This window comes from Pollachius pollachius (genome assembly GCF_949987615.1).
Source record: "Pollachius pollachius genome assembly, chromosome: 13".
Taxonomy (NCBI): domain Eukaryota; kingdom Metazoa; phylum Chordata; class Actinopteri; order Gadiformes; family Gadidae; genus Pollachius; species Pollachius pollachius.
Window position 1 is genome coordinate 22,069,247 of NC_136946.1, and position 26,086 is coordinate 22,095,332.

Consider the following 26,086-nt stretch of genomic DNA (forward strand, 5'->3'; position numbering starts at 1 on the left):
TGCCGTCCTTCCTCCTGTGGCTGGAGGTCACTGCGGGGCCATCGCAGGCTTTTGGAGGAACTGGAGATGCACATCACACAGCTAGCCGCTTCCCCCTGAAGGCTCGAGAGCACATCGCTACGACAGCTGGAGGGAAACGTGGTTTAATGGCGGGGAGCCTAGTGTTCGTTCCAGTACGATGTAGTAGCTGAGAGCTCTGGTGGGTGATAATGAGCCTCAGGGAATCAGAACATGGATGAATTTGCACCTTGAACTCCATAAGGATGGAAATATGATTTGGAGGTAATCTGGGATGCAGAGATGATGGTTGGGTCTTGTTCGGTTGCTATCGTCCAGATCTGAAAATACTAGAACTGTGTTACATAACGATATAGATTATTTTTTGGTAGTTTTAGAAGAAATGTTTGCAACCAATTAATTAATGAAATGTTGCACTCCTTCAAATCAAGGTACCTTATTTTACTTATCCATGTCAACTGGTGGTGATTGCAAGTACACTGCTCAAGCAACCAATTGAAATGGCTTTGCTGTTCTTAAAATAGCAATTTTTCAATGTGAACGCCTTATAAACAAGAACAACTCTCACTTTGTTGTCTCCCCAGGTTGACTAAATAAATAATTAAATATTCTAATGTCTGCTATTAAGCAAGACATTCATCCCTACAGAGCTTTAGAGATTGTCCTCTGACTTATTCAATGCATTTTGTTGGAAGACGGACACAGAGACAAAGATATCTAGGATGCCCTTTAGATGCGTCTTGCAAATAAACAACTCATCTTTGGCCTTGGCTGGATAACAGTCTCTAATATCTACCATATCGCACCCACCATAACACATATTTAGTACCTAACAACAATAGAGCTAGTTAATTAAAATAAGTAAAAGTTAATATCCTCCAGGCAACGATGAAAGAACGCTCAACATTCCTGCTCTGCCTTCCATGGAGACGAAGGGGGCTGAGGAATAGAGTAGAGCTACCAGATAGATAATCATGGAAAGCCTTCATCTGGATGTCCTCTATCGTTCATCGTATTTTGGTACCAATGTGAGGAACCGTGGCAGGATGAGCGTGGTTGGGTATGGTTGCACACATGAAGCCCAGAGGACGAGAGAGTATGAAGAGGCAGAGGAATGACTTCTGGAAAGAGGAGATGTTTACTTTGATCTAGATGGGTTGTTTTATCCACGGATTCCTGACCGTGACTACAAGGGCACATACACATTAGTAGAGCGAGAGAGCAAAGGGGCTTTTCATTTTGAGCGTGGCAATGCCTCCACAGCAGGGGAGAGATGTGAACTTAATTCATTTTTTTTCATCACTTTCCTTTTTCTTTCTTTAAATATGCCTCAGCAGGACCATATCTGGTACATATTTACTGTTTCTATATTTATCTTAAAATCCAATACATGGACAATTTGAGATCTATAAAAAGCATAGATAGATCCCTGTTTGGAGGTACTCTCAGGCACACAAACACACACAAACACACACACACACACACACACACACCTGCAAGGATTGTCATTAAGATTCTGCCATTCACACTTCAACACTGTTATTATTAGAAAATAATAAAAATCTGAAATCCTTCATGCTTGGGTTTATAGTCACATACATCTGGAAAATAACCTACAGCTTCTGCAGCCACCAAAGAAGACTTCTTACATGTGGTTTTAATTTGCGGTATGAATACTTTACTGATTCATAAAGACTTGGTTGACCAGGGAACAGAGATACAACTTTGTTATGTTATAGAAAGTGTAAATCCTTGGAAACTAAATAAGTGATGAATACAGCAGGTCTTCTAATGTACAGAAAAAGAGGGCATCTTTTTTTAATGCAAAACTCTCTTTCATCTTCTTCTGCTATGTGTATCGTCAGCACAGCAACCATGCAGTAAACTGTGGTACTCCTAAAAAAGACTACATCTGTAGGAGACGCACCACACACACACACACACACACACACACACACACACACCAAAGTAGCAGCCACATGTGTTTCTTGTTCAGTGGATGGCTCCATATGATCAAACGGATGCTTTGACAAGGGAATCCATGAGAGATGGTCTTCTCATGGAGAAGACCATCTCTGTGCAGCAAGTATCCTTGCTGCACAGGAGACTTGTTTTCACTTCCCAACAAGATCATCTTTCTGCACATACTGTGTCTGCAGCTGATCACAACGCAATCCTGATTGATGGTTTTACATTACGCTAAAGTCCAAAGATATGTAGTCAGGGCTGCGTTTTGAGACTAGTCCAAGAATATCTATCACATCAGATGGCCTCGGGATCTCTGTGTGTGTGGGTAGGCCCAAGCAAATATGGCATAAGCTCCAACCCCCCAAAAGAAAACACAAACATAAAGAATAAGCAAAACAAATTATCAAAATGAGAGGAACTTCAAGTTTGTTTTTATTGCTGTCCGAGTTGTAATCCGGGTCAGAAGTGCGAGAACAAAAGCGGCGTGTGTGCGGAGGAGCAGTTGGGCGTGACCACCGGAGGCAGCAGAGCCTGTTGGAGCTGCTGGTTCTGAAAGAGGGCAGGGCTGGAGGTGGACACGGGCCGCAGGTGGAAGGGCACCATGGCTGCCACTGAGGCAGCGCTAAGGTGTCGGTGGAGGAGGCAGGTGGAGCTGGTCAGGGGTTTGGCCAGGTCGGGCTCCTTCCGCAGCGCAAGACAGGCCTGCAGAGAGGACAGAATGAACACCTCATGCCACAGTGTTTAGGAGGTTCACTCCAGACCACCCTTCCCTCAAAGTTAAGGGAATGTCTTCCTTCTTTTCAGAATGAAGGGCTTTGCAATGATAAACAAACTAAGGTGTCTCCCAAAGAAGTAGGGGGGAGAAACGCTCAGAGCTTGAGGGGAAATTGTATTAAGTATTACAGTGCACATAGCTTGCACGTGGCAAAATGAGAAAACCACGGCAATAAAGTTGAAGAGAGCATTCAAAGACGGAGTGATTGTATAGGGAAGTCTATAGCACAATTGCTTCAACCTTATCCCTGCTGAAATGGGATGTGGATGGATTGGCATTGTAGAGATCATGGAGGTTCAGTTAAAATTGTGTTGAACATTGAACACTGGCCCACTTCTAAGGCAGGTGTTGGCCAGTATCACCCAGGCTCCTTTCCCACAATTCTATCTCACAACCCTTCCCCTTAATACAGGGAAGTAAACAGAGTAAAAAATTGTCAAAGCTTAAAAGTATATATAAATAAAGTTCAAAGGACGCCCCCCGAGTTCTTGACTCTTGCTCACTGTTTACAGGGACACAGCAATACCCGACAAGACCCACCAAGACCCACCAAGACACACCAAGACACACTAAGACCCACCAAGACACACCAAGACACACCAAGACACACCAAGACACACTAAGACCCACCAAGACACACCAAGACACACTAAGACCCACCAAGACACACTAAGACCCACCAAGACACACCAAGACACACCAAGACACACCAAGACACACCAAGACACACTAAGACACACCAAGACACATCAAGACACACTAAGACACACCAAGACACACCAAGACACACCAAGACACACCAAGACACACCAAGACACACTAAGACCCACTAAGACCCACTAAGACACACTAAGACCCACTAAGACCCACTAAGACACACTAAGACCCACTAAGACACATTAAGACCGACCAAGACACACTAAGACACACCAAGACACACCAAGACACACTAAGACACACCAAGACACACCAAGACACACTAAGACACACCAAGACACACCAAGACACACTAAGACAAACTAAGACACACCAAGACACACCAAGACACACTAAGACCCACTAAGACCCACTAAGACCCACAAAGACACATTAAGACCCACTAAGACACACTAAGACACACCAAGACCGACCAAGACCGACCAAGACCGACCAAGACACACCAAGACACACCAAGACACACTATGACACACCAAGACACACTAAGACCCACTAAGACCCACTAAGACACACTAAGACCCACTTAGACACACTAAGACCCACTAAGACCGACCAAGACCCACTAAGACCCACTAAGACCCACTAAGACCCACTAAGACCGACCAAGACACACCAAGACACACCAAGACACACCAAGACACACCAAGACACACCAAGACACACCAAGACACACCAAGACACACTAAGACACACCAAGACACACTAATGTTGAATCTCAATTCACCCCTTCACCCAAACCCTCACTCCTACCCCTCACTTTTGCGCGTTCACGCACTGGATAGGGGTGTCCCGATTGTCATTTTATTGAGGGGTAGGGGGTAAGGGGGAGGGCTTACAACCACTTGAAACCAAGAATTTCGATGGGCAGACTAGCAAATGCGGGTTGCGACTTGCTCTCCAATACCTAGCGAGAAAATGGAAAATCAAGAAAAATCCTAGACAAGATGGCAGGCAAAACATTTAATAAATGATGATGACCATCGCATTATCATTATGCCGTTTTAATGTAGTATAGGCATTTTCTTTATAACAAGCACAACCACCAAAATCGCTAGTATGCGCTGATCGCTAGTTAGCAAACTTGTTAACTAGCGAACTTTATAACATTGATAGTTCTCGACGGGGACCGCCTTCCATTCCGACATACCCCCACTCCGACATTGACGTCTAATTGTCGGAGTGGCGGCACTTCCATTTTTTTCAAACGTCCCACCACTCCGACAATTTCTGTTTCCATTGTCGGTGCTAGGGTTAAGGTTAGGGTTTAAGGTAAGGGTTAGGTTTAGGAATGGGGGCATGTCGGAATGGGGGCATGTCTGAATGGCAGCATGTCGGAATTTGATTGTCATGCAAATAGCCAAGGCATGGGGGCACTACATAAGATGGTTGCTCGTCTCGGATGGTTTGTAGTGCTTAGAACCCTTTTCTTTGCCGTAGTCTTCTTTTAAAATTACTGTTAGGTTAGCACGTAATTTGCTCTTAAAGAAATTTTGATTTTGATTTAGTCATGGAGGATCAATCAGCTTATAAAGCCTGGCAGCATACAGAGCTTTTGCAGTGGTGCAGAGGTGAGGGCATTGAATCTAATCATGCCATACTGGTTATCGGTGTAGATGAAGATCTTGCAGTGGGCCAAATGAAGGATGTCCTAGCGATGTTGGGGACGTGGAAGGAAATTCAGCAGATATGCTGGTGGCCTTTTAGTTCTTTGCGAATGCAAAGAAGAGGTTGTTTCAAGTTGGGTTCCCCCTGAAGTGAGGCCTGCTGATAGCGAAGCAGTATGGGAGATTGTGAAAGCTAATGAAACCCCCGCTGCTCCTGATGATATTTCGTTCGTTCTGCCACATGAGCAGCAACTAAAAATTGAATCTGATGGCAGGACAATGCCTTCAGCTGCGTGTGGACAGAAAGAAGAGTGGTTATCGTACTTTCAATGAGGAGAACTATGTCGGCACCGAGTGACTAGCTGGTAGCGCTAAACCTCAGCTACTATTTTGCTGGCCATGTCTTCTTTTTGTCAAAGATTCATGCTCCCTGAACAATCCCTGGGTCTCTTATTGACCCCTTCGCCACCATGAAAGACAGGAGAATGGCCTTCCTCTACGAATAGGGTGAGTAAAATACACACCTCCCGGTGCGGCATTACTGTTCCCTGAACTGTTCGTTTATTATTTTTTGTGTTATTATATTGCTAATTGTGCCTTGATTGCCTGGAATAAGTTGATTGGGCAATCAACTGAAGTTGTTGTTTTATCGCGGTTGTTAACGCTGAGAATCAGCACCAGGGACAGCAGCTGTATTGGGCCGGCTCACCTGAACAGATGCGGCTGTGGTTGTTTATAGCTTGTTCTGGGTTGTCTTTTAAGTAGTGTTGTATAAGTAACATTGTTTAGGAGGACTGTTTGTGTGTGTGTGTGTGTGTGTGTGTGTGTGTGTGTGTGTGTGTGTGTGTGTGTGTGTGTGAGAGAGAGAGAGTGAGAGAGAGAGAGAGAGCGCGAGAGAGAGAGCGTGCGCGTGTGTCATGTTGGTCAGATTACAGGTGTCTGTAAATACTGGTAAAATTACCAGCTGCATAAATAGCTCTTGTAGTAACATTTAATGCATACAAGCTGCGACGTACTCGTACAATGTTAGTGTACGTATGTGCATCGACTAATGGACTCTGAATACTAAGACTAGTCCTGATCAATACACCCCCCAACGCATCGATGATGCACTGGACTGCCTAATTAGAAGCTTGATTCTCCGTACTAGATCTTCGTAGCGTCTACTATCAAATAGCCATAACCAAGGAAGACAAGGAGAAATGCGTTTATATGTCCTCTCGGCTTCTACCAGTTCGAGAGAATGCCACAAGGAGTAATGGGGGCTCCTCCAACAGCTCACTGTTTAATGGAGAAGGCCTTGTTTACCTGGATGGTTTAATTGTTTTCGGTGCGACTTTGAAGGAGCATGAAGAGAGGTTGATGAAGGTGCTAGACAATCTCGAGGAAGTGGGTTAGGTGTGTTCGTGTGTGTGTGTTATAGAGTGAGCAATAGAGGGAATGAGGGAGGGAGAGAGAGAGAGAGAGAGAGAGAGAGAGAGAGAGAGAGAGAGAGAGAGAGAGAGAGAGAGAGAGAGAGAGGACGCCGTGATGTTTGGCTTGTTGTGGCCAGTTTGTCAGCATCCGCCGGGTTGGACGAATGTGCTCTGTGTATGTGTTCAATGATGTATCTGTCTGAACGTCTTTGCCGTAGATGGATGGTTAAATAATGTCATGCCACGATCGCTCAAACTGCAGGCACTTATTTGCAAGTGCACTGATTGCGTGTCCGATAGGCTATACCTGGCATTTATTCAGTTGATTGCTCTTCTAAGTGTGCCAGATTGGTGCCAATTATTGTCGTGTTTGCATTGTAATCCACAACTTTGCCTCTCCTTGTTATAAACCAACGTGCATCCAAACAACTTTAGCCAATGCAGCATCCTATGTCAGTGTTGCTTTAGCATATCGTTTATCAAAATGGTTAAGTGTGTGTGTGTGTGTGTGTGTGTGTGTGTGTGTGTGTGTGTGTGTGTGTTGTCATGTAGGCTATACGCTGATTGTCTTGGCTTGCATCCATGAAATATTGTAATGTTATCATAGTCCTACTGCATATTGAAAAAAATGTAGATTGGTATTGCGCAATAATTGGGAGATGGGAACCCCTCGAATATTGATGGGTATTTCGCACACTGGGTTAAAGAAAGCTAGGCAAAGATGTTGTTACTGGATCTAGTAGGCTACCACAAAAAAGTGGGATAACTAATCGGAAATCTGTTTACGTCGGGGGAAAGATTTAATAGGCCCATCTCACAACTTCCTGGTTCGGCGTTCGATTTTGCCTTCACCGAGTAAAGGGTCTTCCGGTCGAGTAGTCTTTATTTAACAATGGCGCTGTCAAAAAGCAAAAGCTACTGTTGTGTACCTCTATGACCCAATTCAAAACAAAAACAACCGTATTTACATTTCCACGACTTCCTAACTAACGCAGACCAGAGACAGCAGTGGGTCAGGGCGATCAGACGGGATGAAGGAGTTAATTTTGTCATTCAGAAGGGGAGTACACTGGTCTGTAGTCGGCATTTCTCAGTGGCTGATTATAAAGACGGGAGTGCTAGGCTGAATACTGGAGCTGTTCCCAGTCGTTTTGACTGGAACAGCTACACCACAGCCCCGAAGAAAACACCTGTGTATGAACGGGTGTCAGCTAGAAAAGCTGAAGGAGAGGACAAAACACAAACGGACCGGAGAACATGACTACGCAACACGCCCCCTGCCGGTAAGTAGATGTGTGCCAACTGGCTGTTATGTCTGCTATTTGTGTTCAACACTTGTTGGGCTATTGTATACTTTTGCCAAACATGGCATGGTTAACGTTAAAACATTCAATCAACATCAGACGTACTGTTAAACTGGGGTTGCATATTAATGAAGACTGATTTGTCTTCTTTTTCTTTTTTTGTAGGTGCACTGGATGATCGCACAAACCGCACAAAAATGCAGCGTTTCTTCGCCACTTCGCTGGTGGGTTTTCCAAGGATATTATTTGAAGATGTGCACAAGATTGTGGAGTCACACTCACCAACACCACAGTCCAGGCTGAGAAAGGGGTACAAGTTCTTTGTGGAGGAGTTCATACACAATTATCAAGGTAAGTGGTCTAAGGTGTTTGGTTGTTGTCAGTAGGCTACTCAATAGCCTTGCTCATTCATGTTTTGTAATGACAAGCAAACCATATACGATCCATATAAATCGTCTGAAATATTGTCTGTGTTTGAAATGTGTGTAAAATTATCATATTTGTTATTTGTAGACTATAATATTATGAATATAATTAGCCATGGTGGCTATGAAGTCTCCGTGTGTAGCGTTAGCATTTTAGCATTAGGTTAGCCAAGGACGGGTTTAGCTAGTTATTTGCTGACCCGTTTTTGTCCAATGAGCGACATTTTATTAACATTATGTATATGCTCAGTGTAAAATGTAGTTGATGGAAAGGTGGTAGTGAGAGGTAGATGCAACCGCTCGATGAGGAGGAATGAGGAGCCCCACAGACTACAGGTTCCTGGTTTGGGCCCGTTGGCCCAAGTCTGTGTTTGTTTTGATAGTCTGCCTGGACTAACAACTGCAGTTGCACTTTTCCTCTTCTTCTGGGCTGGGTTGCACCAACTGGGCGTAAGCCTGGTCTTAACTACGCCTGGTCGTAACTTGGCGTTCTTAGTCTGACCTAACTGTTGCACCAACTGGGCTTAGCGTTCTTTTCACTAAGACAGGGGCAGGCGTAGAGTTGAAATTCCAGGCTGTTTCTATAGCAATTACATCCAATCCAATTCAGCACTACCACCATCAACTGCTCATTGCGCTTCGCTTCTATGCAAAGGGGGCATTTCAAAAGCCCGCGATATGACCAGTGTTCACAGATCGTCCGCCTGTCGGGTTATCTGGAGGGTTTCACTGCCTTCATGCACCCAGAACGGGTCTGCACAGAAAAAGCTGCGTGCACCGTTCTGCACAACATCTCCAAGAGAATCCCTCTCCCCAGACACCATCAGCCACCGGCAGTCCCCGAGGAAGACGTGCGTCCGGCCAGAGCAATTGAAGATATCGCTGGCCGATTAGTCCGTTCTCAACTTATAATCAGTTGTGAATATTGTTTTAATTGTGTTTATATGTTTTATATAGGCCGACACATTAAACAGATCTCTCCTACAGTCTCAAAACAACTCAATTAGCTCCTTGTCATTTGTTTCTGTCAAAAAGAACCATTCCCGTCTAAATGCCCGCTCGTTGTAAACCAGACAACACAAATACATATTTTAATTACATTCGTTTGCAGTGTTTTATTGTTAGGCATTAACACAATTGATGAATGACAATGAATGAAATAATGAATTATTTATTTCGGTGTCCAACAGCATGTCAAGTAAAATAGTAAATAGCTGTCGGCACGAGGTATCCTAGCAACTCGGTGATATGCGCATTCCATGGAACATTCACATGGCCGCGCATGGCTAAGACCGGGCGTAGTTAAGACCGGGCTTAAGTCCCGTTGGTGCAACCGGCGTTAGTTCCATTCTAACGCCAGGTCTTAACTAAGACCTACTTAGCAGTTACGACCAGGCTTAGTTAAGACCAGTTGGTGCAGCCGGCCTGTTGACGGCAACAGCTGAAATGACTTCGCCGGAAGAATGTTTACCCGGTGTGACGTCATTTCCGAATTTTGAGAGATAGGCCTATTAGGTATTATCTGGGGGGGGTTCACAGGTCGGACTGGCAAGTTAGCCCATAGCAAGCATTATGCCTGAACGACGCACATGTACTTATCTGAACGACATGACGACATAATCACTGTCACTAGATTGACTTCCACTTGGTCCTATTCAGTGACAGTAAAAATAAATAAAAGTGTTGTTATTGTGTGCACTGCTGTTCATAGACTAGCTCCAATGCTCGTTGCTGCATTGCTAAATGAAAACAACTCTCCACTGATTCTCCTCTGACCATGCATTTACATGGCTTTGATGGCAATTCCTCATGCGCCCTCTCACGTCTGACAGGTTCCAAATGATACGGCTGTGGGCCATCATACATGTTATTTGTGGTTCTTGCCATCTCTTAGAGGCCATCATTTTAGTACTAGGCTGAGGCTACCTTCCACCGCGTCTCCCCAACGTGACGTCATCGCAGAGTTTCATTAGAAAACACCCGTTACTTCAAACACTGGAATTTGACACCATTTTGGAGACATTTTTTAAATGATACACATATATTGAGTACTTTGTGTTCCCATTAATCGACAGTGGTAGTTAACCTGCAACATGGCTTTTAAAGGGCTAGGGGCTGGCTTAAATCAGGTGCATGCTGACGGCCTTAGGCCTAGCACATTCGCCAGTAGAGGCTTGAGTGCTGCAGAAAAGAGATATCATATTCCCCAGCTTGAGTTTTTAGCCCTTAAGTAGGCAGTTGTGGATGAGTTCCATGATTATTTATACGCGTTGAGATTCACTGTGATGACGGACAACAATAGGGATAGGGTTTGGGTGAAGGGGTGTATTGGGATTGGGCCAAAGATACACAAAGACATACCAAGTCCCACCAAGACATATAAAGACCCACTAAGACCCATTAAGACACACACACACACACACACACACACACACACACACACACACACACACACACACACACACACACACACACACACACACACACGGAGGTGGTGGGCTCTCACAGGATTTCTGACCACATCAAGCCAGGGAGGGAGGGGTACTCACAGCCTTGAGTCCATGATCTCGTGGGGCAGGGGGGTAAGGGCTGAACTTGGGCTTGGCCGGCTTGCCTGCTGCCCGGTCTTTGTGTCTCCTGCTGCTGATGTGCTGGAATGTTATAAACAGAGAGAGAGAGGAATATAAAAGAGAGAGAGAGAGAGGGATAGAAGCACAGACAGAGACAGATGTCAACAGGCCCAGCGCCAAAGGCGGAAAAACAAGCCGAAACAAAGTTGCTGTATTTGCATAGCAGGGAGGGTAGTCACGGGAAGAGAGGAAATTAAGGAAAATGTCACCAAAGTTCTCCATCTGAAATGTTGATGTTTTCCTCCTCCCCATTTATCAATGTCGGAATATTTGGTAGCAGATAATGAAAAAAATCAGCGAGTTTGGATTGACATGGATATCAATAGAGAACCGTTCACAGGTTCCGGTCCAGATCAACTGAATGAATATTCATGTCTCCTACAAGAACCTTGGGCTGTGGCTTGACAACAAACTGAGCTGGGCAAGCAACACAGGCCATCTGTACCGGAAAGCCCAAAGCAGACTGTACTTCATGAGGAGGCTTCAATTATTCAACATCTGCAGGAAACTCCTGTGGATGTTCTACCAGTCTGTGGTCACAAATGTTCTTTCTACGCGTTGGTGTGCAAGGGGGGCAGCATATCTAAAAAGGACTCATCAAGGCTGGACAAGCTGATCAGGCGGGCTGGCTCTGTGGTCGGCAATAAGCTGGACTCTCTGGTGACAGTGGCAGAGAGGAGAACAATCAACAAACTGCTGGCTATTCTGGACAATGTCAGCCATCCTCGGCACACTGTTATCAGCAATCAGAGGAGCTTGCTCAGCGATAGGGTGCTCCTCCACAAGTGAAACACCAAAAGACTGAAAAACTCTTGTCCCCCATTGCCATTAAACTTTGGAGGACAGAGGTTAGGGTGGAGGACCATTCCTACCACCCACTACATAACATTACACTATATCAAACACAACTTGGCTGTTTGATACAGTTTTCTCGCACTGTGTTTTTGCACGGTTTAAGCACTCCCGCATGTAAATATTGGCTTATATACTATGAATACTATTCTTCTTGTATATTGTTCCCCTGCATATACATTTTTTGCATTTTCGATTTAGCATTGAGCATTTTGTACTCTTGCACATTTATTGTTGTTTTTTACTCTTATTTTATTCTATTTGTAACATGGTGTTGGCTGCTGCTGGAAGTGTAATTTCCTGAGAAAACTTTCCCGAGGGATTAATAAAGTTCTTATCTATCTTTATATCTTGTGTGTGCTGAAATGGCCGCAACACCTGCAGCAACAGGTGGTTAGGATTGGTTTATTGGTGATGGAACAAGATGCCTAACATGTATGCATCTTTCGTTTATTCTATGAAAGCAAGTAAATACATCTTGGGATCTTTCTGTGCTAAAATTACAAAAAAATGTATGTCGTTTTCACAAGGTAGGTATGGCCTCTGTTATCAGTTGCCCCAATCGTAATAAGACCAGTGTTAGAGCCGTATTTTATGTTAGTTAAAATCTATATTATTTCATTTATATTATAAATTCATTCCCATTTCATCTTAGTGATGTTATATTTTATTCTAATTTACTTAATGTTATGTTCTACTAATGTTATGTTCTAATAACATGGTCACACTGTGATACATGGGTTTGCTGTATGTTGCTAAATAGTGGTTACGGTTCCTTTAAGAGACTGTGGGATTATTGTGGGATGCGACGTGACGTGTAATGCGCGCGCATTGTAAAACAAGGAAGTGTTGATCGACACATGAGACTGAAGTAAAGAAATGCAGTGTACGTTCTGAAGCAACACGTGTGCGTGTCAGTCTTTCACACACACCACTTAAATGTTAGATTTATTTTGAGATAATTAGCGGGATGAAGATCAGCTGCTAGAGAAGAGAGTGGGTGGGACACTGAGCCAGGATGAAGAGGAACTGAGTCAGTGACAGGATGTGGAACAGGGGGAGCAACACTGTTTTCCACCTCACCTCACCTTCCGTGCATCATGTTTTTTTGTGTAAAGTAAAATAAACTAACGTAAACGAAGAAAGAGACTTGGTGTTTAATCGATGGAGAAGTGCGAGTCAAGATAGCGGTCCCCTGTAACGTGAAAGGTTATAAACAAATGTTTGGATCTGGCCACAACAAACAGTATCCAGTGTTATCCGGAAATGAGGGCATACTTTATTTGCAGTAGTATGCACATTTCCACACCCTATCTCTGAGCTCTCAGGTTACAGTTTGTTGGCAGGGCCAGAGCCTGTGAAACCCTTTGAGGTTGTTACGGTGATGTGACGGCAGCACAAATAGACAGTTTTTGTTATCGTTCATTTTTTCTCCAACTGATATTTTTTCCAACCACACACCTGTTTGAGCTGCGTCTCGGAGTTGACGTGCACGTCGCAGATCTGGCAGTGGAACGTCATGTTCTGCAGTCCCTTGGACGCATCCAAGGCTGCGACAGTGGGGCCTGCACCGGCGGCAGCAGCCACATACTTGGCCTTGACCCCTGACCTGGGGAAGGACTTGATGGCTCCGCCCCCTCGCCTTGCCTCCAGCATGGTGTTGTGTTTGGTACCTAGAGAGAGAGAGAGCGAGAGAGAGACCTACAAAATAACTAACTTTACTAACCAACAGTTCTGTACTGATGAAAAGAGCATCAACATGGCTGTTCAAGAAGTGAACAACATTTTCTACAAGGCAGCTGAAAAGGCTGACCTGAGAAAAAAGAAAGGAGTAACCATTAAAAAATGGAGAAATGGTTTGACACAGAATGTAAAAAAATGAGGAAAGAACTGAGACATCTGTCAAACCAAAAGCACCGCCACCCTCGAAACACAGATCTAAGAATGTAATATTTTACCTCCCTTAAAAGATACAAAGAAACTATCAAATGAAAAAAAACAACACTATAACAGCCAACTTCTTCATGAAATCGAAGAATCCATCAATAAAAATGAGTTCTGGAGTGTGTGGAACATTTTGAGCATAAAAGAACCAAAAGAAATACCAATACAAAACGAAATATTTGGACAGAGCATTTCAAAAAGCTTTACAGTGAAATAAATTTAACAGAAACCAATCAGAACCAGATCAAAGAAAAATTGCACAATTTGGAACTGATATTTAAAGACAATAAAAATCCACTTGACTTCCCCATCTCAAGTGAAGAGCTGGCAGAAAAACTTAAATCATTTAAAGTCCCATAAAGCCTGTCGGCCTGACAGCATCAGAAGTGAGATGCTTAAACATAGCACACCTGCAATGCAGAATGCAATACTCAAATTGTTCAACCTTGTTCTATATTCTGGCTTTTTTCCTGACATCTGGAATCAAGAAATTATTACCCCAATTCATAAAAGTGGAAACAAATTGGACCCTAATAATTACAGAGGTATACGTGTGAACAGTAATCTGGGGAAGGTTTGTAATAGAATTTTAAATGGGAGAATTCAAACCTTCCTTAACAAACACAATACCCTGTGTAGACACCAAATTGGCTTTCTTCCAGGCCACCGTACTACAGATCACATTTATACCCTACACACTCTAATCAACGAACATGTAAAAAATATGAAAAATGGAAAAATATTTGCCTGCTTTGTCGACTTTAAAAGAGCATTTGACTATTTGGCACACAGGATTACACTACAAACTAGTAGAGAGTGGTGTAGGGAGTAAAGTGTTCGATGTGATCAAGTCAATGTACTCAAATAATAAATGCAGTGTAACAATTGGCACAAAACAAACTTTTTCGCAAAGAAAGAGTTTTTCGCACAGAAACGGGGGGTGAGACAGGGCTGCAGCCTGAGTCTGAGAGCGCTTTTCAACGTCTACATAAATGAGTTAGCGGTGCAGTTGGAACAGTCTGCAGCTCCTGGACTCAACCTTCAAAGCACAGAGGTAGAATTCTTCCTATTTGCAGATGATCTGGTTCTCCTGTCACCCTCCCAACAGGGCCTACAGCAGCACCTGGACCTGCTAGCAAAATTCTGCCAGAACTGGGCCCTGACATTAAACCAAACAAAAACTAAAATTATGATTTTACAAAAGAAGCCCAGAAGTCAGGAAAACAAATACATTTTCACTCTAGGGAGCACCGTCCTAGAACACAATGAATATATACCTACCTTGGTCTGGATATTACTGCATCTGAAAGTTTCAGCATGGCAGTGAATGCACTCAAAGAAAAAGCCTGTAGAGCCCTTTATGCAATAAAATCTAAATTTTACAACATAAACATACCGATCTCAATCTGGTGCAAATTATTTGACAGTATAATACAGCCTATCGTGTTGTATGGAAGTGAGGTCTGGGGTCCACTCAGTGCACATGACTACACTATATGGGATAAGCATCCAATAGAGGACCTACATGCTGAATTCTGCCGATTGAAAGTCCAAACAAAAACACCAAACAACGCATGTAGGGGAGAATTAGGTCGTTACCCATTGGCTATACCTATCCAAAAACGAGCACTAAAATTCTGGATGCACTTAAAATCTAGTCCCAAGAATACACTTCATTTTGAAGCACAAGAAACCCAGGAACTGAACCCTGACAAGACTCCCTTGTGCCAGCTGGTGCTGAAGCTAACTAACACACATCAAGCTCAGTCCAGCACTGCTTCCCAGACACCATTTGGAGTCAACAAAATAATTAATCAAGCAAAAGAAGACTATTTAGAACATTGGACAAACCAAACCTCAAACCAAAGTAGAATGAATTCCTATCTGATCCTAAACAGAAATTACGAACTGGCAGACTATCCCCTCTCTGTCAGAGATGTGAAGCAGAGACAAATCCTGACCAAGTACAGGCTCAGTGACCCCAATCTTGCAGTGGAAACAGGCAGACACAGAAAGACCTGGCTTCCGAGGGAACACAGAATGTGTGGTCACTGTCAGGCAGAGAAGGTTGAGACAAAGGAGCACTTCCTTTTACACTGTAAAAAATATGACATTTTAAGACAGATATACTTCACCAAATTCAAATCTATATTCCAGATTTTGCAGACATGGAACATAAGAAAAAAATTGCAATTCTTCTTGGTGAAGGTCCTTCTGCTGCCCTGGCAGCACAATATGTCCTGAAATGTCATAACCTAAGAAATTCAGTGAGACTTTTTATTTACTTTATTATTGTTGTTGTTATTGTTGTTATTGTTATTATTGTTGTTGTTATTATTATTATCTGTTATTTGTACAATTATTCTTGTGTAACTTGAATATGCTTTGGCAATAATGTATTCAAATACTTTCATGCTAATCAAGCGCTTTGAATTTGAATTTGAGAGAGAGAGAGAGAGAGAGAGTTCTTCAACTATAGTTGGCCCTCTTCTTTCAGGCATGTGCGCTGTGTCACCATTCACCAAGCAGACATCTCAATACAGATAAAGGGGGAGCCACATCAACCCTGACACTCAACCAACAACAGCCATGTTTCTCACTCGCATCGCCGAAGGACAGCTTCAGAACAGCTTCAGAACAGAGAGATCGAGAGAAGGGCGTTGCCCGATAAAACACTTTTGATTGCCTTCTTTGTTTGAGAGAGAGAGAGGACCATGGTCAGGTTGCATCTATAGTAAGTTATTATTGTTATTTTATATAAAAACGCAATATGGATGCTATGCTTTGAGATTGAGTTTTTCAGCAATGGTAGTAGTAGTGGAACACTATTTAACGGCTCATCTTTTTAATGTACATCTACACTTTTTTTTTAAAAGAATAGCTGTTAAATTCTATCCATCGATGGACATCCATCCATTCTATACATTGCCTACCCTAGAGTTGACAATGTGCTGAAAGTTTAAAATCTATCCCACCAAAAAATCCTGGCCTCCCTCAAAGCCACTCCTCCAAAATATTTGACTAGCTTGCTAGCTTTAGCAATAAGTCTTCCTAGCCTTGTGGAAAGCTTTTGTCAGAATATGACCAAAAATGCTCTAAGATAAATTGCCTGGCTTTAATCTTTGTGCAAAAAATGAAAAGCTACTTGAAGAATCCCAGACCCATGTAGAGGTTTTGTCCTAGTTCGGTCTATGAAAATAATCACAAAACAATAAATGTAAATGCCCATGTTTTTGAAATGCAGGTGAGATATTTTTGATTTAAATTATTATTGTGTACAATCTGCATTTGTGCGTTGACACCAAACTAAGAGATAATTATCAGCTGCTTGAGCAGCACCACACTGCTTATTTATTATCCTGTTGTTGTGGGCAACGCTTTAAAAAAGCAACACGGGAAAAAATATTTTTATCATTACTATTATATTTTACTGAACCTGAACATAAAGTAATATTATCATTATTAACATTATTATGTTAGAAAAGCCTGTACAGTGTTTGTTGTGGATTCTATTAAACACCCGATACGGTACACTGTGATGGCTGGACTGAGTAACGGCCCCTGGAATGAGTTCAATGATATGTTGGTAAATATTACTCAGTTTGTAATTAGCTCATACACAATAAAACCATATTTGCCTTTGCTATCTGTTAAACACCAAAAGAACCGTTAATATTATGAAACATCCTAAAAAGCTTGTAGATGGATGGTAAAGAATTTCAAGGGCAGTGCAACATAAAATGAACAACTTTGTTTGGTTTTGTTTGTATTTTTCCTTACTTTCCCACATCCGATCATCTTGCAGAAAGTGCAGAAAGCTTTTGTGCTTGTTACGGAAAGCTATGGCGGCGACTGCAGCCCAGAAGCAAACTCATTTCTAGTTGAATAATTACAACGTGTGTGAAACAAAATGTGAATTAATGTACTCTTGATCCCCATTGCTATCACCGTCTTTTAAGCCTCCTCTGCTGTGTTATAAAAAGGTCTAATATTGGAAGAAGAAGTGGCAGATGTCTGCTAAGCTAGAGAAATCTATGTCCGAGCCAGGGGGAGTATTCGCGCCCACTGAGAACGCCCCTCAACAAGGGCGTGAAACAGCTCGTTTGCGCTCACACTTTACTTCCGTAACAGTGTGACGTCAGACTGTGCACTGGGCGGTGCTGGAGTGCAAAAGTCCCGCCTCCCGGGCATCCACAATGTTTACAACTTCTCAGGGGTGTGAATTTGCAGACACCATCGCAAAGCGTTAGACAAATCACAGCAGAGTGGGTGTGCTGACCAATCACAGCAGACTGGGCTAGTCAGGAGGGGGGCCTTAAGGCGATATGACACAAAACAGAACGTCTTTGAAAGACAGTGGAATTGGTTTTGCAGATTCAACAGTGTGAGAATACGAAGGGGTATTTCTAACATACAGGCATGTAAACCTATTCTAGCAATCCCTCCAAAAGCAATTATTAACCATAAAAAAGCATGATATGGGATCTTTAATAACACCATCCTATTAGACTACTCTAAACCACGCTCAACTAGGCTACAGCTTAGTTGAGTGGAGTTCTTCCTTACCGCTGAACAGATGGAGTTCTTCCTTACCGCTGTTATGGGCCTGGAGCTGGGAGGCGGAGTTTACAGCCACCTTGCAGAGGGAGCAATAGAGGAGGCGAATGGCTTTGTCCTCCTCACTCTCTGTCTCCTCCCCCGCTGCCGTCATCTCCTCCACAATCTCCGTCCCCACCTCCCCCACCGCCGTCGGCCCTTCTCCATCTCCGAGCGGTTCTGGTGGGCAAGGGAAGGTGGTCGAGGGGTCAGGCCCCTCCCCCTTCAGGGTGTCCACGCCGGTGCTACCCAGAGACTCCGCCTCCTCCCGGGTGGAGGGTGTAGCAGCCCAATCTAAAGGCACGAGATAATAGACCTCAAGGGAAAAGATGGTGAAGGGAGGAGGGAGTGAAGTGGTGCTTGAGTGTGAGTGTGCTTTCGATTGTTTGTGCGCCGTCTCTGTATGTTCGTGTGTGTGTGTGTGTGTGTCTGGGCTCAAGAAAGACCGGCTCCCAATCAAAGTGGTGGGAGGGATAAGTAGGGAGACAAGCGTTTGTCCAGTGTTGTTACCAGAGAAGAAGAGAGAGGAAGCGAGCAAGGGAGCGAATCAGAGAGAAAGGGGAGAGCAAGAGAGACAGAAAAGATAGGGAGAAAAAAGAGAGGGAATGGAGAGAAAATAAATAGAGAGCGAGCAAGAGTGAGGGTGAGGGTTCACTGGACACATAAGAGAGAGGAAGATAAAGAGTCTCTGCCAAAGGCAATTATGAGCCCCATCAACCTCCGTATTATATAGAAGTGCTTTATAAACGGTCAATAAATCGGAACTCTTATCTATTGAGAGTTTGCCAGCTGGAGCAAAATACTCAGATTGAGATGTTCACTGCGCAATAATATCAACCATTACCATTGGTGGTGGTTAGTGAGGTCCCCCCTTCACTGTAAAGCGTCTTTGAGTGTCTAGAAAAGCACTATATAAATTCAATCCATTATTTTATTATTATTGCTGATGCTCTCTCTCTCTCTCTCTCTCTCTCTCTCTCTCTCTCTCTCTCTCTCTCTCTCTCTCTCTCTCTCTCTCTAAACGTTTTTACACTGCCAAATATGCCCATCTTATGCCCGCCTTTTTCCCGGCGTGGTCTGTGTGTTTACACTGACACTTAGACGACTGAGACGATCCAGGGGCTGGACTTTGGTAGGGGTGTTGCTGTGTTGTCTCTACAACAGAGACAACGCAGCGATATCAACATGAGTAGTTATAACTGGAGAGACGGTGAAATTCACAAGTTGCTGACCATTATGGGAGAGAAGGGGAGGCAGTCGCATTCAACAAAGACGGTGAAGATGTGCGATCTACGAGAAAGACGCAGAGGAACTTTCCTTACGAGGCTTTTATCAGGATAAGAAAACATGTGGTCAGCAAAATAAAGAATACGTTGGCGATTTTGCACTTGTAAATAGTTCATCGCATTTGTAGCCTACACTCACCCAAATAAAAACATTCAGAGTATGCTAATTATTCGAAAGACGTTGACTCTCCATGCGTAGGCCGACCTACTCAAATGAACCATGAAAGCCGGCTCCGTTACGAAGGGGGATTTTACCCAGGCAAGACAGTTAAATTGCAGGTCGTGCTAAGCTGCGACCGTACCGGCTTGGCAGTGTAAAAATGCCTTCTCTCTCTCTCTCTCTCTCTCTCTCTCTCTCTCTCTCTGTCTCTCATAATCTGAAGAGCTGCCTTGTTTAGTGACTACGACCTGAAAATAGTCTCTCCCTTATATATCTTGTGCTGTCTTTGGCGAATAGACCGAACTGCAGCGGCTTCATCACGGCTTTGCTTCTATCATATGAAATGTACTCCTACATGCATGGAGTGTATATACAAACACACACAAACACACACCACAAATACCAAGGCTTCAAAGAGGTTGACAAATGCTCGCAGACACTCTCCCACACATCTGTAGGCCATGTTCTAGAGATGGCTATAAACGCGCACACACACACACACACACACACACACACACACACACACACACACACACACACACACACACACACACACACACACACATTTACTGTACACCTCTCTATAAATGCAAATAGACACATGCACACACACATTGCTCATGGTGTGTTCTGTACATTGAGGTTGATCTGTTGAAAAGTGGCTACAGTAGTGAGAGATCCCTGCAGGCGACAGAAGGGAAGTCACCAGTGGAGGCTTCTCCAGTGAGGAGAGGGAGGAAGATCCTCCTTAACATTGTTGAGAATAAAAAATGTTGATTGACCAGACTACTGTAAAGAATGAATGCCTTTAAGTATGGCTACTTTAATGCCTTTGAATATATAATGTTTGTTTCCCTGGGTAAAGGGAAATTAGCACCCCCTATTGCCTATTGACAATTACTTCAGGGAGGACGTTCCTCCCTCAGCCTCCATTGACTCCCATTCATTTCCCCAAAAGTGTTGGCAGCTGGTGAATAAAATGGGGCTCAATGGGAGAGAGGAGGAAAGTCCTCCTCTGATTGGGTGAGACTAGCTAAGGGATCTGGATCCCGCCTACGTCTATTCACAAATAGGCTGGAGCCCTAGTTGCGCTATGAACCAATAAGCAGGAGCCCTGGCTGTTGGGCAGCCTGGAGGGAGGGGTTATCCCCTCAAGTCTATGCTATGAGAACCAACAAACCCGCTCAGTCATATTCCTTGTTTCCACCAAGTGGTGCTCTACCGTTCGTTGCGGTACAGTGAGGCTCTGTTCGCTTATGTTGGCGTTTCCAACGCCAAAAGTTGGGCAAGGTCCCGAAATAAACGCGCTGAGCCTACATATTTTTTGACACTCCTCCGTTGGGTTACCAAGCCTTCTGAAAGGGTGGCGAAAACGTGGAGCTACACACGCTGTTATTCTGAAAACACTTAAAAAATATCCCCTTTGGTATGTCCAGGTAACTGATATCTTTGAAACACAAACAGCGGGGAGGATTGACTTGATATATAAATGAAGTCCCTCAATCTTAATTGGCTTAACACCATGACCAACATTCTGAAACATCCATTAACATCCACATTTGCCTCAAACAATGTTAGGCTTACAGCCCATGTAAATAGTTGTGAAATAATGTTCTTGTTGTTCTTTTTATTGTTTGCTACTCTGACCGTTCTGTTTGATATTGTGGAAAGGATGTTAGTGAATGATTGATAGCATGATGCATTTTAAATGGCATCACTTTTGGTCTTGTGTCTTAATTTCTCTTAAAACAATTGTAGCTGAAAATAAACAGCCAAATTACAACCAATAGCTTCAGTCATTGAAGGCAAAAATAGCCCCAGATATTTTTATTTAGTTTTATGAATCAAGATTAGGCCTGATTTAAAGAATTGGCTTTGCATCCTTTCCTTCTGTCCTTGTAGTCCAAGACATGCTGCCCACCAGCTTTCAAAGTACAATGCTGCCACTGGTGGATTTGCATACATTTTATTCTCATAATTATCCCTCCCTGCTATTTTGTAGTTCACCAAAACACCCGGAATAACTTGAGTCTCACACACTCTTGCCACCATACGCCACTAACAGTGCAAGCCGGCCAATGGCAACCAAGCGAGCAGTCCTTCCTCCCTCACTTTAAAATCCACCAGCCGCCACTGAAGGTCAAACATTAAAGTCAGGGGAGCTGAGACAGCGAGACAACATGCCAGCAACGAAGAGCATGCATGCATTTAGACACTCACATGCATACACACACACACTACCTAACAGTCTTGAGCTGCAGGGCTCTGTGTGTGGGGGGTGGGGTGTTTTTTTGACGAGCGGTTCAGGGGTCCAGGTCTTCTTGGTGTCCATGGAGTCCAGAGCCTTCAGCCTCTTGGCGTGCTTGGTGCCGCTGTAATGGGACGAGGCCTGCGTCTGCACACACACGTCACCAAAGTGTGTTTCAGATCTAGCCCACACCTCATATGGTTACCTCAGAGTTCATTGACAGCTGACAGCCCCAGACTTTTAAAAAGCAAAACTTTTAAAAAGGGACATTGTCGATACATAGAAAGAACATTAGATTCTCCAAACAAACCAAAAAGAAGATATTCTTTTAGCAGGAGTACTGGCTTGGATTTGTCCAGAGACAGTTTTCCCAGGATGTAGTAAAAGTTAGAAATTGAAGTCAGATAAGATCTGACTTCATCTTGACAGATGTCTTTCCGACAGTTAGCGACGTCCACATATTCTTTCGGGAGGTTTATTTCACGCACGAGTCACAACAATATGTGTACAAAAATAACAATCATTCAACGGTGAAATTCAAATTCACAATTCATACAGTTGAGTACTCGCTGAGAGCCAAAATAAATGACTTTTCTCTGAAATGACTTCATCAAACAAGTAAAACATGGCCAGTACAGCATTAGCCTCCCCGCCCTAAGAATCTGTCCATGTAAAAGCACGGAAAAAGGGAAAGATTACAACCCCACCCACCTCAGAGGTGAACTTGAGTCTGCAGACGCCGCAGGAACTGTGTCTCCTCTTCAGGGGCAGGGTGAGCGTGTAACAAGGCACCAGCAGAGAGACCGTCTGTAACCCGAGGGCAGCCCCGATAGGATGAGGGCAAGGTAACGCAAGATGCACACCAGACAGGTAATCAGTACTCAGACTGTTCCCACGTGCTGATTAAGGTTCTGAACACCGATCGCTGTGTGTGTCAGGAAACATAACATAATGTGATCATTGTATCCCGTCCCGATTGGAACCATGCATGCCCAAGCCTTTGGTGTTTGTTTTTGCCCTGTGAGATTTCAGAGCAAACAAAAGGTGACACTAAAGTAGACACTAAAGCTGACTCTACATATTGAAAAAACAAAACTAAAGTGGATGCAGCTTTCACCCTGTCCCTGTGTCCCCTGCCCTGCTGTCCTTGAGTAACTTTAACTGTAACTTAATGTATAGAATTCTAGTGCATTGAGGTCATTCTTTATAAGCACAATACGGTTTACCTCAACTATTATTGATCTTCACTGTGCTGGCTGACCAAATTATCTACTGAACAACACAATGCTAATTCAGCTTACTTGTTCCATCATAGGAAACAAACAATGGAAGATGCCATTAGGATACAAACACCATAATGACACAGTGCGCTGCTGCATACCGAGCTCTTCGCCAGCCAGTTATCTGAAATTAGATTCACAATGAACAGTAACAGCATAAAGAGAGAGTGTGTGTGTGTGTGTGTGTGTGTCTGATGAGTCTAAGTAAGTGTATTCTAGTCTCTTGTTTGCTTGATCATTACTCTACTCTGCAGAGAGATGTACTGTATAGGTCCTTTAGCTATCTCTACTCCTCTGGAGTTTCTAAACCACAATACCGGGTTACGGGGAGAAGTTCCTTATAGCATTATATGAGGGACTGCAAGATATACTGGTAGAGCCAGGGCTATATAAGACACAGACCCTCCACCCCCCACCAGACCAACTTATTCAAGATGCATTTCATTTTTTTTTTTATAAAGAAAATCCTTTTATTTGAAATCATGATAATTAAAACAGTCACGTGAGGATCAGAATAAATCCAGTCTTTGTGGCCCTCCCCCTGGTCTCTTCTTTCACCTCTCCTCCAGTGGACCTCTCTCTCTAGCTCTCCCCGCCAGTCACATACAAAATGTCACACACATGCACACACACACACACACACACCGTCAGGCATCCCGTGTCACCCTCACAACTTCCAATCGCACATTCAAGCACGCCGAGATCGTCCATCTGGTTCTCTCTGAACTCAAAGCATGCCTCAATTCTCTCTCTCTCTCTCTCTCTCTCTCTCTCTCTCTCTCTCTCTCTCTCTCTCTCTCTCTCCTTCTCCAACCCTCTCCCTCCCTCTCGCTCTCTCAACCCTCCCCTCCCTCTCGCTCTTTCAACCCCTTCCCTCCACTGACGGATCAATCTCACCTCCAAACAACCTCAAGGACCAACTGACTTATCTATCTCTCCTTCACTGACTCTGAGCCAATACCACCTGTGGCAAGGTCAAAGGGCCCTGTAAACGCCAATACGCAAATAATTGAGAACTTATAATAAATATTTAGTTCAAATTCATAAAAAAACTGCTAACATTAATTTCACGTTAATTCATAATGTTTAAAACTGTTAAAATGCATAATTTAGAGATGTAAAAAGGGAAAATAAGTAATATGCTTTGTTTTCAGATTTTAACGTTATGACTTCAATGTGTTGGTATTACGGTAATGGATGTAACGTAATTCAGTTTGGAGTCTGACGTTGATGGAAGCTACACAGTTTTTTGCCCGTGCGTTAGACGTACGTAAGACCGTGGATTTTGATGAATTTTGTTTATAACTTTTTGAAGTAAACCATTTAAAACGAAGGAACATTGTCTCGCCTTTTCGCTGTTAGGTGAAAAGACACTGTTAGGTGACTCCAACAAGTGGTACAGAGGACGAACATTGAGATGGTGTGCCAGTACATTTTGTCGAAAAACGTGCTTAACTGATCAATAAGCCAGAAGCCAGGCAGTCTGGGGACTGCAGCTTTCCGCTCAGGTGAAAAAAAAAGAGCGCTCACCTGATGAAGTTGATTCAACAAACTTTTGTATTCTCTAAAAGTCTAAAAGTATTCTCCAAGAAAAGGTCATGTGATCTGTTCATATTATCCTCGTGCGTCACAATAGCTACGGGCTAGTACAAATACTAGAAGGTGGGAACGTGAAACAAGAAGAACCCAGAGTTTCGCTTCCTGAGCCAGTTAATCCAGGTTCTAATGCTCAACCGCAAATTCTGCAATCCCAAGTACCAAAGGTGGCTGACGAACAAGATCATGGTAATGCTCAAGCTAACAGAAGTGAAAAAATACTAAAAGTCAAAATCAGAACGTTATCACTGAGCTACTGGTAAAACAACAAAGGCAATCCCAGCTACCAACAAAGGACATTCATGTCTTCAAGGGTGATGCACTGCACTATAAATCTTTCATCAGGGCATTCGAGCACTCAATTGAACAAAAGACAGACAATGCTAAGGACAAATTGTACTTTTTGGAACAATTTACAGCCGGTGAACCCCAGGAGCTAGTTCGCAGCTGTGCACACATACCAGCTAGCAAAGGCTACTCTAAAGCAAAGAAACTGCTTTAAGAGCACTATGGAGTTGAGCTACAGGTCGCCAGCTCGTAAATTGATAAAGCACTAAAATGGCCGTAGATGAAGTCTGATGACGGAAAATAATTAAATACTTTTGCTATGTTCTTGGTTGGGTGTCGCAACACTATGGAGGACATAGAAGTATCTGGAAGTAACAGACGACCCTGCCAACTATGCCAGTGGTATCAAAACAACTCTTCAAAATGAAAGAACGCTGGGGCGCTGAAGCTTACAACATCAAAGAGCGAGGAGGCGGAAAAGCAAAGTTTGCTGATATGATGAAATGCATAGACCGCCAATTTAAAATAATGTTAGATCCCATCTTCGGTAATATACCAGATAGCCACCCAACCACAATTAGAAAGGTTGAACAAAAAGTAAGGCATACTATTAAGAGAGAAGTCTGTGGAGGCAGCTACGCTACCAACGTTTCCACTGAAGAAAAAATGGCCTCAAGGAACATGTGTGATGCCAAACTCAGGATCGCATTTGAGAAGCCATGTTTTTACTGCAAGCAGTCTCACACTCTAGCTTCATGCAATAAAATAAAGATCAGCCTCACAAAGAAAGCGTGGAATTCCTGGAGTCTAATGGCTTGTGTCTTGGCTGCATAACTCCCGGCAATCTCAGCAAGTTCTGCACAAAAAGGATAGAGTGCAAAGAATGTGCGTCAAGGCTTCCAGACATTCTGCACATAGAAAAAAAGAGAAGTTTCTGTTTACCTGCTTCTTTTCTTACCTGAGAAGAATGAAGGTGCTAC

The 26,086-nt window shown here is 43.4% G+C and overlaps 1 protein-coding gene across 1 annotated transcript in view; it reads right to left on the minus strand.

Moving 5' to 3' along the window:
* Positions 1-2,445: 2,445 nt before the first annotated feature.
* The window catches only part of LOC307085287 (zinc finger protein 385D-like), a gene marked incomplete at both ends in the record, with an annotated part of 31,974 nt that continues 8,333 nt past the window's right edge, over positions 2,446-26,086 (minus strand). Inside the window, 6 exons of the mRNA XM_079750008.1 lie at positions 2,446-2,688; positions 10,776-10,877; positions 13,170-13,381; positions 18,246-18,542; positions 21,936-22,089; positions 22,654-22,749. Of these exons, the coding sequence (XP_079606134.1) occupies positions 2,446-2,688; positions 10,776-10,877; positions 13,170-13,381; positions 18,246-18,542; positions 21,936-22,089; positions 22,654-22,749 (1,104 nt within the window). The remainder of the gene's footprint in view (positions 2,689-10,775; positions 10,878-13,169; positions 13,382-18,245; positions 18,543-21,935; positions 22,090-22,653; positions 22,750-26,086) is intronic.